The sequence below is a fragment of the Felis catus genome, chromosome C1 (assembly GCF_018350175.1).
Source record: "Felis catus isolate Fca126 chromosome C1, F.catus_Fca126_mat1.0, whole genome shotgun sequence".
NCBI lineage: Eukaryota > Metazoa > Chordata > Mammalia > Carnivora > Felidae > Felis > Felis catus.
In genome coordinates, this window is record NC_058375.1 from 150,705,282 (window position 1) to 150,718,373 (window position 13,092).

A 13,092-nucleotide genomic window follows, 5' to 3' on the forward strand; every position below is an offset into this window, starting at 1 on the left:
TAAGCGTCCGACTTCAGCCAGGTCACGATCTCGCGGTCCGTGAGTTTGAGCCCCGTGTCGGGCTCTGGGCTGATGGCTCAGAGCCTGGAGCCTGTTTCCGATTCTGTGTCTCCCTCTCTCTCTGCCCCTCCCCCGTTCATGCTCTGTCTCTCTCTGTCCCAAAAATAAATAAACGTTGAAAAAAAAATTTTTTTTAAGAACCTTGAAATTTAAGTTACATCATGTTCCATCTCCAAAAAAATGACCTTCTGTACTTGTTTATCGTGGTAGTAGAATCATTATAAGGTCAGCAGAGAACTTGAATAGTTCACACACTTTATAAGCTGATTATTTTAGAGCTATGCTGTTTGATTAAGCACCAGAAAGAAAACATTTTCTCTATTACTTATTTTTTATAGTAGTAATAGCCAAGTTTAAAAATTCAAAAAATATTTGGGTTCAGGTTTTCATTTGCTTTAATCATTGTACAATTTTTCACTTTGGTTTACCCAGCATTTAGCTTAGTTTCTTAAATATAGTAAGTTCTCAAAAAGTGAAAGATGATTGAAGTAATTCCAATTCTGTGCATTTATTCAGATTTTTTTCATCCTACAAGTGGGACATGGATGATTTGTTGTGATCACCACATGTCCATTTTAGTTGAATGTAAACAGAGGCTAAAAATAGTTAACTTAAGCCTAACTTAAAACAATTTGTATCAATTTCTACTTGTGAAATCCTTTGTTTCTCATTAAAGTCACAGGATTGCATATGTGAGATGTGAGGGCAGGGCTAGTTAAAGGGACTTGGAAACGTCAGTGGATAAGGGAAAAAACCATTATGTCTGTGTTTGCTGGATAGTGCCTCACAGTCATAGGATTCTCATTACTACCTCATTACCCTGATCACTCCTGCTCTATACATTTCCCCTTCTTGAAGTCTCTGACTCATACATTTTGTTTTTCTTAAGTTATTTGAAATACAGCTATACCTTGATATCTTTGCCTAGGGTATAGCCATCTAGCACCTGAAGTATTTTGAGATCTCATCATAGGGAACTTTTTAAAAAATTTTTATTCAAGTTAATTAACATACTGTGTTATTAGTTTCAGGTGTACAATATAATGATTCAACAATTCTTTACATTTCTCAGTAGTCATCAAAATAAGCGTAGTCTTGGGGACAACTGGGTGACTCAGTCAGTTAAGTGTCTGACTCCTGGTTTTGGCTCAGGTCATGATCTCACAGTTTGTGAGTGTGAGCCCTGCATCGGGCTCTGTGCTGACAGTGTGGAGCCTGCTTGGGATTCTGTCTCCCTTTCTTTCTGCCCCTCCCTTGCTCGCTCTCCATCTCTCTCTCAAAATAAATAAAAATAAACTAAAAAAAAAAAAAAAAGTAAGTGTATTTTTCATCCCCATTATCTATTTCACCCATCCCCCAATCCACCTCCCCCCTGGCAACCACCAGTTTGTTCTCTGTATTTAAGAGTCTTCTCTCTCTCTCTCTCTCTCTCTCTCTCTCTCTCTCTCTCTCTCTCAGAATAAATAAGCTTTATGAAAAAAGGGGAGAGCCCTGGGTGGCTTAGTTGGTCAAGCATCCGACTTTTGATTTCAGCTCAGGTCATGATCTTATGGTTCATGGGATTGAGGCCCATGTTGGGCTTTGCACTGGCAGCGCAGAGCCTGCTTGGGATTCTCTTTCTCTCAAAATAAACTTTGCTAAAGAAAAAAAAAGTTTAAAAAGTAAAAAGTCTTTTTTGTCTGTTTTTCTTTGTCCAGTTGTTTTGTTTCCTAAATTCCACATGAGTGAAATTGTATGGTATTTGTCTTTCAGAGAAAGGGATATTCAACAATATTCTTTAATTATAGGTTTTTTTTTCTAGATTTATTATTAAAAGAAGCATCATGAACATTCTGGTTCATGCAAACATCTCAGCTTATTTACTTAAATAATTTCTAGGAGTGCAAAAGTCGGGTCAAAAAGTTTGTGCAGTTGTAAAGCTCTTGATACACAGATTTTCTGATGGATTATACCAGTTTACATTCTCACCAACAGTGCTCAGAGTATTTCTTTTATAATACCATCTCCACAATTGGGTATTATAAAGCTCATGTGATAGAAAACAACAACATCTTAATGTGTTAATTGGTATTTCTTAATTAAAGAAGGTCAGCTAGTGAGGTTGAACATTTTCATATTTATTTCATCATGTATTTATGTAATTACTTGCTTTATATTCTTTGCCCATGTTTCCATTACAGTTTTCATATTTTGTTTGTTAATTTATATATTGACTTTTTGTCATAAATGGGGCAACTATTTTTTCAGATTTTTTCTTTTTAGAAAAAATTTTAGATTATGTTTTCAGTTTTATATTTTATATGTGCAAATTAGAATGTGTTTCCTCACCCAGATCAGATATTCATGTATAAACACACACACACACACACACACAAATACCCATATATATGTATATAAAACTCTTCACACTCCTCTTCTGCCAGCCTCTGGCAATCACCATTACACTTTCTGTCTTTTTGATTTTACTACTCTAAGTACCTCATCATATAAGTGGAATTATACTTTGTTTTTTTGTGATTGGCATATTTCCCTTTGCATGATGTTCACTTCATTCATATTTTAGTATATTGCACAATTTTCTGCCTTTTTAAGGCTGAATAATATTCTATTGTATGTATATACCACATTTTGCTTATCTTTTATTATTTTTAATGTTTATTTATTTATTTATTTATTTTGAAAGAGAGAGAGTGTGAGCAGGGGAGGGGCAGCGAGAGGGGCTGGGGGGGAGAATCCCAAGCAAGATCCACACTCAGAGTGGAGCCCGACATGGGGCTTGATCCCACGACCGTGAGATCATGACCTGAGCCAAAATGCAAATCAGATGCTTAAGCAGCGGTGCCCCCATTTTGCTTATCTTTTAACCTCTTGATGGATATTTGGGTTGTTTCCACATTTTAGCTATTGTAAATAATGTTGCTGTGAACATTGGTATACAAATATTTCTTTGAGAACCTGCTTTCAATGTTTTTGGGTGTATATCCAGAAATGGAATTGCTAGATCTTATAGTATTCTATTTTTAATTATTTGAGGAACTGTCATAACTGTTTTCCATAGTGACTTTACTATCTTACATTCCTGTCAGCAGTGCACAATGTTTCGAATTGTTTCTGGTTTTTTTCTTTTCTTCTCTCCCTTTCTTTCTTTCTTTTGATAATAGCCATCCTAATGGGTATAAGATGGTATCTCATTATAGTTTTGATTTGCATTTCCCTTATGATTAGTGATGTTGAGCATCTTTTCATGTGCTTATTGGCCATTCATATATCTTCTTTGGATGAATGTCTGTTCAAGTTGTTTGCCCACTTATGAATCAGGGTTTTTTGTTGATGAGTTTTAGGAGTTCTCATATAATCTAGATATTGAACTGCGGTATTTTCTCCCATTCTGTAGGTTGTCTTTTTACACTGTTGATAGTATCTTGTGATGCACAAATTTTTAAATTTTGCATGAAGTCCATTTATCTGTTTTTTCTTTTACCTGTGCCTTTGGTGTCATATCCAAGAAATTATTGCCAAATCAACATTGTGAAGTTTTTGTCCTTTGTTTTCTTCTCTCATTGTTAGATCTTATATTAGGTCCTTGATCCATTTTGAGTTAAAAATTTTAAGGTGTTAGGTAAAGTTCCAGTTTCATTCATTTGAATGTGGATATTCAGTTTTCCTAGCACCATTTGTTGAAAACACTGTCCTTTCCCAAGATCATGGGCTGTGTTTCCCATTTCACATTATTTATTTATATTCTTTAATTTCTTGCAACAGTGTTTTATAGGTTTCTTCGTAAACTCTTTGATGTCCTTGGTTGATTGCTAAGTATTTTATTCTTTTTGATGTTACTGTAAATGGAATTGCTTTTAGAATTTCTTGTTTCGTTTTGTTTTGTTTTTTAAGTAGGCTCCACACCCAATGTGGGGCTTTAACTCAACCCCAAGATCAAGAGTCCCATGCTCTATTGACTGAGCCCGCCAGGCATCCTGCTTTTAGAATTTCTTTTTCAGATTGTTCATTGTTCATGATAAAAATCAATGCAACTGATTTTTGTGTGTTGACTGTAGCCTGCTATTTTGTGAATTCATTTATTAGTTCTAATAGTTTTTCATGTGTGTGTGTAATTGTTAGCATTTTCTACGTGTAAGAGCATCTTATCTCCAAACAGGGACAATTTTACTTCTTCCTTTCTAGTTTAGATGCCTGTTATTTCTTGCCTAATTTCTTTGGCTAGAACTTCCAGTGCCATGTTGAATAAGTGGTGAAAATAGGCATTCTTGACTTGTTCCTGATTTTAAAGGAAACACTTTTTGTCTTTTGCCTTGGAGTACTATGTTCACTGTGGGCTTTCAGATACGGCTTTTATCATGTTGAGGTAGTTTCCTTCTATTCCTTGTTTGTTCAGTGTTTTTATTATGAAACGGTGTTGAATTTTGTTAGATGCTTTTTCTTCATCAACTGAAATGATTGTGTGGGCTTTTTCCCCGTTTATTCTGTTCATGTGGTGTATTACATTGGTCAGTTTTCATTTGTTGAACAATCCTAGCATTGCAGGAATAAATCCCACTTGGTCATGTGTAGAATAATCCTTTACATATACAGCTAAGTTTTGTTTGCTAGTATTTTGTAGAGGAGTTTTTACCAGTGTTTGTAAGAAATATTGGTCTGTAGGTTTTTGGTTTTGGTTTTGTTTTTTTATAGTTTATTTCGAGAGAGAGCACAAATGAGGGAGTGGGAAAGAGGCAGAGAGAGGCGGGCAGAGAGAGAATTCCAAGCAGACTCTGGGCTGTCAGTGCAGAGCCTGATGTGCAGCTCCATCCCATGAACCGTGAGATCACAATCTGAGCTAAAATCGAGAGCCTGGTGCTCAATTGACTGACCCATCCAGAAGCCCCTGTAGTTTTCTTGTAGTGTCTTTGGCTTTGGTAGCAGGTAATGCTGACCTCATAGAATGAATTAGGAAGATCCCTTCACCAATATTTTTATCCAAATTTTATAATTTGATTTTTTTAATGTAAATAATCTATCTGGGTGGTGATGTAATGTGATATGGAGAAATAAATTTAGTTCTAAGTGTTTTCAGTAGTGGGATGCTCAGTCGGTTAATTGTCTGACTCTTGGTTTTGGCTCAGGTTATGATCTCATGGATCATGGGTTCAAGCCCTGCATCAGGCTCTGTGATGCTGGTACAGAGCCTGCTTGGGATTCTCTCTCTCTCTCTCTCTCTCTCTCTCTCTCTCTCTGTCTCTCTCTCTGTCTCTCTCTCTCTCCTTCCCCCCTCCCTCCCTCCCTGTCTTCCTCTCTCTCTCCCCCCCGCCCCACCCCTGCTCACTCTCAAAATAAACTTTAAAAAAAATGTTTTCAATATTAAATAATTAAAAAGTAAAATACAATATGTTCAATTCTGTGGTGATAATTTTGTAATCTAACTGGAGCAATATAATACCAGACATAGATAACATAAATTTATTAATACCACTGAAAAAGTTACAACAATTGGCTTCAAAATCAGCTTTAGAGCCAAATATTTAATAGTGAACTCTTCCAAAATTTTAAGACATAGACAATTTAGGATATACAATTGATTCTTGAACAGTATGGGTTTGAACTTACACGGGTCCACTTACATACACAGAGTTTTTCCAATAAATACAGTACAGTAGTGTAAATATATTTTCTCAATAACCTTTTCTCTATTATAAGAGTAAAGTATATAGTCCATATAACATACAAGATGTGGGTTAATTAATTGTTTATATTATCAATAAGGCTTCTGGTCAACAGTGGGATATTAAGTTTGGGGGGGGAGTAAAAAAATTATATGTGGATTTTTGAGTGCATGGGAAATTGGTACCCTTAACCCCCTATGTTCAAGAGTCAACTGTATTAATATTACCAGAACACAGAAAGTAGGAAAGTGTAAAATTTCACAAGTATTTTATAAATCTAACATAATGATATCAAAAGCTGACAAATTTAACAGAAAAAAAGAAAATTCCCAGGTCACATGGGTGGCTCAGTTAAGCATCCAACTCTTGATTTCAGCTCAGGTCATAGTCTCACGGTTTGTGGTGTCGAGCCCCATCTCTGGCTCCATGCTGTCAGTAGAGCCTGGTTGGGATCTCCCTCTCCCTGCCCCTCCCCTGCTCACTCTTTCTCTCTCAAAATAAAGAAATAAACTTTAAAAAAATAGAAGGAAAATGCCCAACTGGTCTCTAGTCTCACTTATAAACAGGGAAACAAAAACTAAAAAAAAAAAAAAAAATGTAAATCACGTCAACCGTTTATCCCAGGAGTAGAAAGTTGATTTAATACTGGGAAATCTATTACTGTAGTGCATTGCTGGACAAAGGCAAGCCGAGTAAAACATAGTGGCCATTATGGCTGTGTTTACAAAAAGAAATACAGATATGTCACTGACTAACAAATCTTTCCAGTCCTTTGTTTCGTTTTAATTTTTATTTGTAAGTAGTATATCCATGAATTTCCAATTTAAACGTTATGAGAGGCTTTTGACAAGGGACTTTAATTCATTTATATTTTTTCATAGCCAGTATATTTGATCTTATATTTACTGTTTTTATTTTGTTCCCTTCTTGGTTCCCTACTGTTTTGTTTTATTTTATTGTCAGTGTTATATCTGCTTTTCTTCCTCCAGTGATTTTATAAGGTGTACATTCAGTTTTAATGTTTATTGTGGTTATTTTAAGGTTGTTCAGAAGACTTTTTAATCCATATTTCTTTAGTAGTCAAACTCACTTAAACAAATTCCTTTTTCTTTTTCCCCTCATACATGTGAAACAGAGAATTTTGTACATTTCATTTCTTTCCACTGCCCTGTATAGTTACTTGGACAGTATCTGTGGTTTGGAACCTGTTTTTTGTTTTTGTTTTTGTTTTTACGTCTATATGTATTTTTAACTACTCTCAGTAATCTTAACAGATTTTTTTAATGTAATGGCTTTTCCATTTTTAAGGTTTTAATTTTAATTTGTGGTGCCTCAAGTGGATGATTTATTTAAGAAATTCTTTGAAGAAGGATACATGGAATTATATTTTCCGAGTCTTTGTGTATTTAGTAACATATTTGTGGGTCTAAAGACATTTTTAAAATATAAAATTTCTGACTCACATTGTTTTTCTATTAAAACTTGGGAACTTCCTTTCATTGTTTTCTGCTACTTAATGTTGCAGAGAAATATCCAAAGTCAACCTGAGTTGCATTTTTTCATAAGGTTAGTTTTTCTACCTTCATGTTTTTAGATATTTTGTTTTTATCCTTGTAGTTAAGATTTACCTAAGACTTTTCAAGGTATAATAGTTTCTTCGCTGATTATTGCCTGATATTTAGTGATCTAAAAGTTGAAATTTTTTTTTTTTCATTCAGGAAAATTTTTCAGCCTTACTGTTACTTATTGATCTTTTCTATTTCTTGTTTTATCCTCAGGAACAACCGTATTTCTTAGCTTACAGCTCCTTTGTCCTCTCTTATCATTATATTTCTTGTAGTTTTCATCTCTTACTTTTTATTTTACATTCTGAGCTATCTTTTTTGTGTTCTGTATCAGTGAGTTAAACTTGTCATGTTTATTTTTACCCTTGTTTCCTCCAGTGCAATTTTAGTTCTTAATTATTTTTCACCTTTTCATCTTGGATGTCCTTGAACTTTCTATTTCAAAGTTAGGAAATCTTCCTGTATTCTACTGATGCCAAATAATTTTCTAAAATTTTGTTTAGGAGTCCTATTTTTAGATGTCTTTCCTCTCTTTGAATAGCGAGGATGCTATTCCTTGGGAGTGTTTGCTAAAAGACAATGTAGGTATATTGTCCATAGCCCCACATTTTTCTTAACTTGGATCATCTTTGATCTACCGTTGTACAGGTCCTTATACAAATCTCTTAGCTCAGTTTCCAGGGTCTTGAATTGGGTTTTCTTCTTTGCCTGATTGTACATTCTTCTGGACAGGTGAGCATGTGGGAAAATGATAGCCTCAGATATTCACAGCTGCCGGAGATTCTTAGCAGCTGTCCCATAGACAGTATATTCCATGGGTTACTCTTTTTTTTTTTTTTTTTAAGAATGCAGTTCAGGGGTGCCTGGCTTGCTCAGTGGGAAGAGCACATAACTCTTGATCTTGACTCTTGATCTCAGGATGGTGAGTTCAAGCTCTATGTTGGGTGTAGAGATTACTTAAAAAAAAAAAAAAAAAAAAAAAGCAGTTCACCACTACTTCTTTTCTACTTCTTGCCAAGTATTTTTTTTCTAAGAAATTTAGTCACTGACTAGATCAAGAAACAGAATAGTAGCGGAGTGAGAAGAGTAACAGGAAATAATCACTGACTACTGTCTCAAAAAATAGCTCCCATCCAGTAGAGAAAAAGCTGCATGGTTTTCTGTTAGTATGTTTCTGAACCAGAAGAAAATAGTGACTTGCTTATGGCTGTGCTCTTTCAGAGAGTAATTAGTGGGTATTTTTCATTTCTGTTGCATTGGCTTGCAGTACCTTAGTTTATTTATTCATTCATTTTTTCAACCAGTACTTACTAAGTTCTTATGATGTGCTAGGCCCTCTGCTGTGTACTGGTTATATAAATGTTAAACAAATTAAAGTTGGTTTTTTAATTGATAGCAGGGGTAGTTTCTGGGTTTTGTCAATAATATATTTTGGTGATGGTGTGATGTTTTATTTCCTTGTTTCTTTTTTTCTTAATCATCTCTGGCAAGTTAAGAAGGACTGTATTAAAAGGAAAAAAAAAAAGTGGTGCCTGGGTGGCTCAGTCCGTTAAGTGCCTGACTCTTGATGTTTGGCTCAGGTCGTGATCTCACTATTTGTGGGATTCAGCCCCATATCCACCTCTGGGCTGACAGCAGACAGCGTGGAGTCTGCTTGGGATTCTCTCTCCCTCCTCTCTGCCTTTCCCCTGCTCACACCCTGTGTCTCCCACATCAGATAAATAAATGAATAAACAAACAAGCAAACATTAAACAGAAAAACTGTAGCCTAGATACCAGTTTAAATTCTTTTTCTCCATATGAAATTTTAAGTTGCTCTGGATTCAGGAAATAATTTCTATGAATACAATTTCGATGAATACTTCCCTAAGACCTCTCATCATGGCTAACTTACTACTGTTCTCACTTTTTTTTCTTAAACTTTCTTTACTTTCTTAGATGAATAAATCATATCAACAGAATTATCATGTTTTATATGATGATCTCAACAAATGTTTTGGCATGACAGCACTTCAGCTTAAGAGTTTTCATTCTGAAAGAGACTCCTATCTATTTGAAAGGCAAGCAGTAAACCTGCATTAGGTGATAATAGATGAATTCGTTTTGGGTTTTAAGTTTATTTTCTGGCATTTATTATTAAAAATAAGGTTAAAAAAATTTTTTTAACGTTTATTTATTTTTGAGACAGAGAGAGAGCATGAACGGGGGAGGGTCAGAGAGAGAGAGAGGGAGACACAGAATCCGAAACAGGCTCCAGGCTCTGAGCTGTCAGCACAGAGCCTGACGTGGGGCTTGAACTCATGAACCGCAAGATCATGACCGGAGCCGAAGTCGGACGCCTAACCGACTGAGCCACCCAGGCGCCCCAAAAATAAGATTTTTAATAATTTTATTATTAAAACAGTTAAGTGTCTGACTCTTGATTTCAGCTCAGATCATGATCTCATTGTTTGTGAGTTGAGCCCCGAGTGGCTCCTCACTGGGCGGTACCTGTTTGGGATTCTCTCTCTCCCTCCCTCCCTCTCTCTCTCTCTCTCTCTCTACCTCTCTCTCTCTCTCTCTCTGCCCCGCCTCTGCTCGCATGCACACACATGCACATGAGGTCTCTCTTTCAAATAAATACTTTAAATAAAATTAGAGGCATTTGATTTTTCTCACCCCTTTCTACATAAAGAAACAAATAATTTTTGTATGTGGTTTTTATACTTAGAGAAAATATACATAGAACTTTATGCTTCTGGCAAATATTATGAGCTTTTAAACAAAACCAAAATATAAAAATTGAAAAATCAGAGCATTTAGCAAATAGACAAGAAGCACAAAATACACATAGACCTACAAGTCTGAAATGTAACAAGTGAAGTAATTGTTTAATTTTAGTAAGTAAACCCATAAAAGCAAGATAGAATATTGATTTATAATTGGATAGCTAACATGTTTGTTTTACAATTTGTAATAGAGTTATTGTCAAGGAAAGGAAACTTTAAGCAACACAGAACCTGACAATTATAGGACACATCTCATTTTAATTTCTCCAAGTGCCAGTTTTAAAAAACAATAAAGCTTTCTGTGTGCAGAAATACATGTATAAGATTGTAGTCATCTTGAGGGTAATGACCCTATATAAATTACCTTATGTCTCCGAATGTTAGAGTCAAAAGAGGCTTGTTGCTTTTGATGAAGAAGACACAATCCTTAGGGAGACATAATGTGTCCCTTAACCTGTGGTAAGATTAATGGTAACATTTGTTTTAAAGATAGTAGTCCCGATTTAAAAGTATTTTCATATTAGCTACAGCAGTCTCAACCAGTTTGTTCACACCTGGTGCACTTGTGTTAAATTTGTTGTATTGGGGAGGGGAATAACTTCATCAGGTGGAGTGCATAGTATGTTGTTCACAGCTCTTTCACCTAGGGATTAGAAATCTTCTGTCCCCTATCCCCAACTACATGTACGTATCTGCAGAGATCCCATAGCCCTAAATGTACATGCTGTCCGTAGCTGAAAATCAGTCTCAGATTGTGGTAAGAAACATGGCTAATTGGTGCATGGTAGTCATTTTGTAGCAGAGGTAGATAAGCATTGCTGGAAGATTTAAGCTTTATGTCCATTGGACACTTGCCTGAGTACTAAGTTTGTTTTATTTTGCCAGCAGGTTTGATATTTGCAAAGTTGTTTTGATTATTTGTGTTGTACCCGACTAAAAGGATACTTGACATATTTTCCCAAAACTCTTAAAAACAATCAAGTTTGTATAACATGTAACTAATTTTAAACTCATAAACTGTGTGTTTATAATAATTGATATGCTTATTTCTAGGGGCCACCCACAGATGCTCCTGCAGTGGACACAGCAGAGCAAGTATATATTTCTTCCCTTGCACTGTTAAAAGTAAGTATTGAAAGTTACTTGCTTTAGAGAGCTTTATTACTTTCACTCTCTGTCTTTTAGTTGGGAATACTTGTTAATGTTAATCCTCAAACGGAAGCTGTTGTTCTAGGTACATCTATAATAAGAGTGTTTTTATTTCTACTGAAGCAAAATTAGGTTATTAAAAAAATAAAAAGGACCAAAGATTTTAAAGCTTCGTATCTACCTATGTTCTCTTTACAGATGTTAAAGCATGGTCGTGCTGGAGTTCCAATGGAAGTTATGGGTCTTATGCTTGGAGAATTTGTTGATGATTACACCGTCAGAGTGATTGATGTGTTTGCTATGCCACAGTCAGGAACAGTGAGTACTTTTTATGGTTGCCTGCTGTAAGTGAATGTGTTTCTTTTCTCTTTCCTTTTCCTATGCAAAATCACTTTCATCATATTATATTTTCTCTTCCTGATAGGAAAAATCCATCATAAGATTAATGATAGAAATATCTAGATTGTATTGAATTAAATCATTCATCTTTTGAATGCATCATGAATTCCCTGTAGGTCCACAAACTGAAGGATGCTAGCATTAAATCCCTTTACTCATACTTTCAGCTTTAACTAGCACAGCATCCTAGATTTATGTTAATTGCTAAAATGGTAGGGTATTAATTGAACACTTCAGATTTTAGAGACTCTCTTAGACTTAATTCAGATACATTACCTAGTCCTCATGTTTTGTTCCTATTGTTTTGAAATATGGTCCCTTTTTTTATAGATGGTGATAAATGACTCTTAAGCTTTTCCTATTCAAAATGTTAAATTTAATGAAACCAAAAAACTATGGCAAACTTTAGTTCTTTTGCCCAGGTATGGTAATTTCTTTATAGAGGAAGCATATACTACATACAAACTTTGGAAGTCATCTACTTTATCTTTTTAGAATACATTGTAGTATTCTCTCTGGAAGCTTTTTATTTTGTTTTGGTATTTTATGTAATGCATTGGATTTGTGTGGCTAAAAAACAGTAACTCTTCTACCTTTCGTACAAAAAACTGTACACATATCCTTCTCATCTGTTTGCCTAGAAAAATATAACATGTATATTTTTCTGATGGATTTTTTTCCCCTAATATTCAACATTTCTCTTATTGAGCTTTGTAAAATATCTGGATAAAAGAGATTGTTGTCATACAGCTGTTTGCTCTGTTTGAGACTCTTAACTGTAAGTATTCTTCAACAAAGTAGATAATAGAGAAAACCAAGTTCTATTTTTAAATAGTGTAGTATATACATTTTATAGATGGTTTAGAGTAGTTATTACAGATTGTAGTGTGTTTGTAAATGATGCAAAATATAGAAAAATACACAAATTCTTCTCCAAATAGACAAGTTTGTTGAGGTAAATTAATTTAGATCTGCTGATTTTGTCCACCTGGCTATCCCTTGTGTTTATTTTGTACAATTGGATATAGAGAGATATGCTGCATGTTAACTAAAAATTTAGATTTATGTCTTAGGCTGTTGTTACTTGTATTTATCTTTTCATGTCAGAATTTGAAAAGCATAACAAAATTAACTAGTATTTCTGTTATATGTGGTCTTTATCAATTATAATAAAGAGTTCTTAAGTTTTAATATCATTTCCTTCTAAATGTTTGTTTGACAGTTTGAAATAGAAGATTTTGATCTTTGTGTTCATTCAATGTAGTAGATTACAAAGGTTTTCTTCTGGCCCAAGAGTTAACAAACTTTCTGTAAAAACATGTTTCTGTCTCCTACTCTTATGATTTTTTTTTTTTAATTTTTATACCCCCTTTAAAAATGTTCAAAACAAAACAACTACAACAACAGCAAAAAACACCTATAGGCAACCTATGCCTATAGGCATACCCCTGTTCTTGAGGATGCTTTCTCTATTAAGATTCAAAATATCGGGGC

The 13,092-nt window shown here is 34.7% G+C and overlaps 1 protein-coding gene across 2 annotated transcripts in view; it reads left to right on the forward strand.

Annotated features, from left to right (window-relative positions):
• The window catches only part of PSMD14 (proteasome 26S subunit, non-ATPase 14), a 97,034-nt gene that overhangs the window by 42,138 nt on the left and 41,804 nt on the right, over nt 1-13,092 (forward strand). For both annotated transcript variants that reach the window (XM_006935316.4, XM_045033869.1), the window contains exons 4-5: nt 11,104-11,175; nt 11,398-11,517. In XM_006935316.4, the coding sequence (XP_006935378.1) occupies nt 11,104-11,175; nt 11,398-11,517 (192 nt within the window). The remainder of the gene's footprint in view (nt 1-11,103; nt 11,176-11,397; nt 11,518-13,092) is intronic.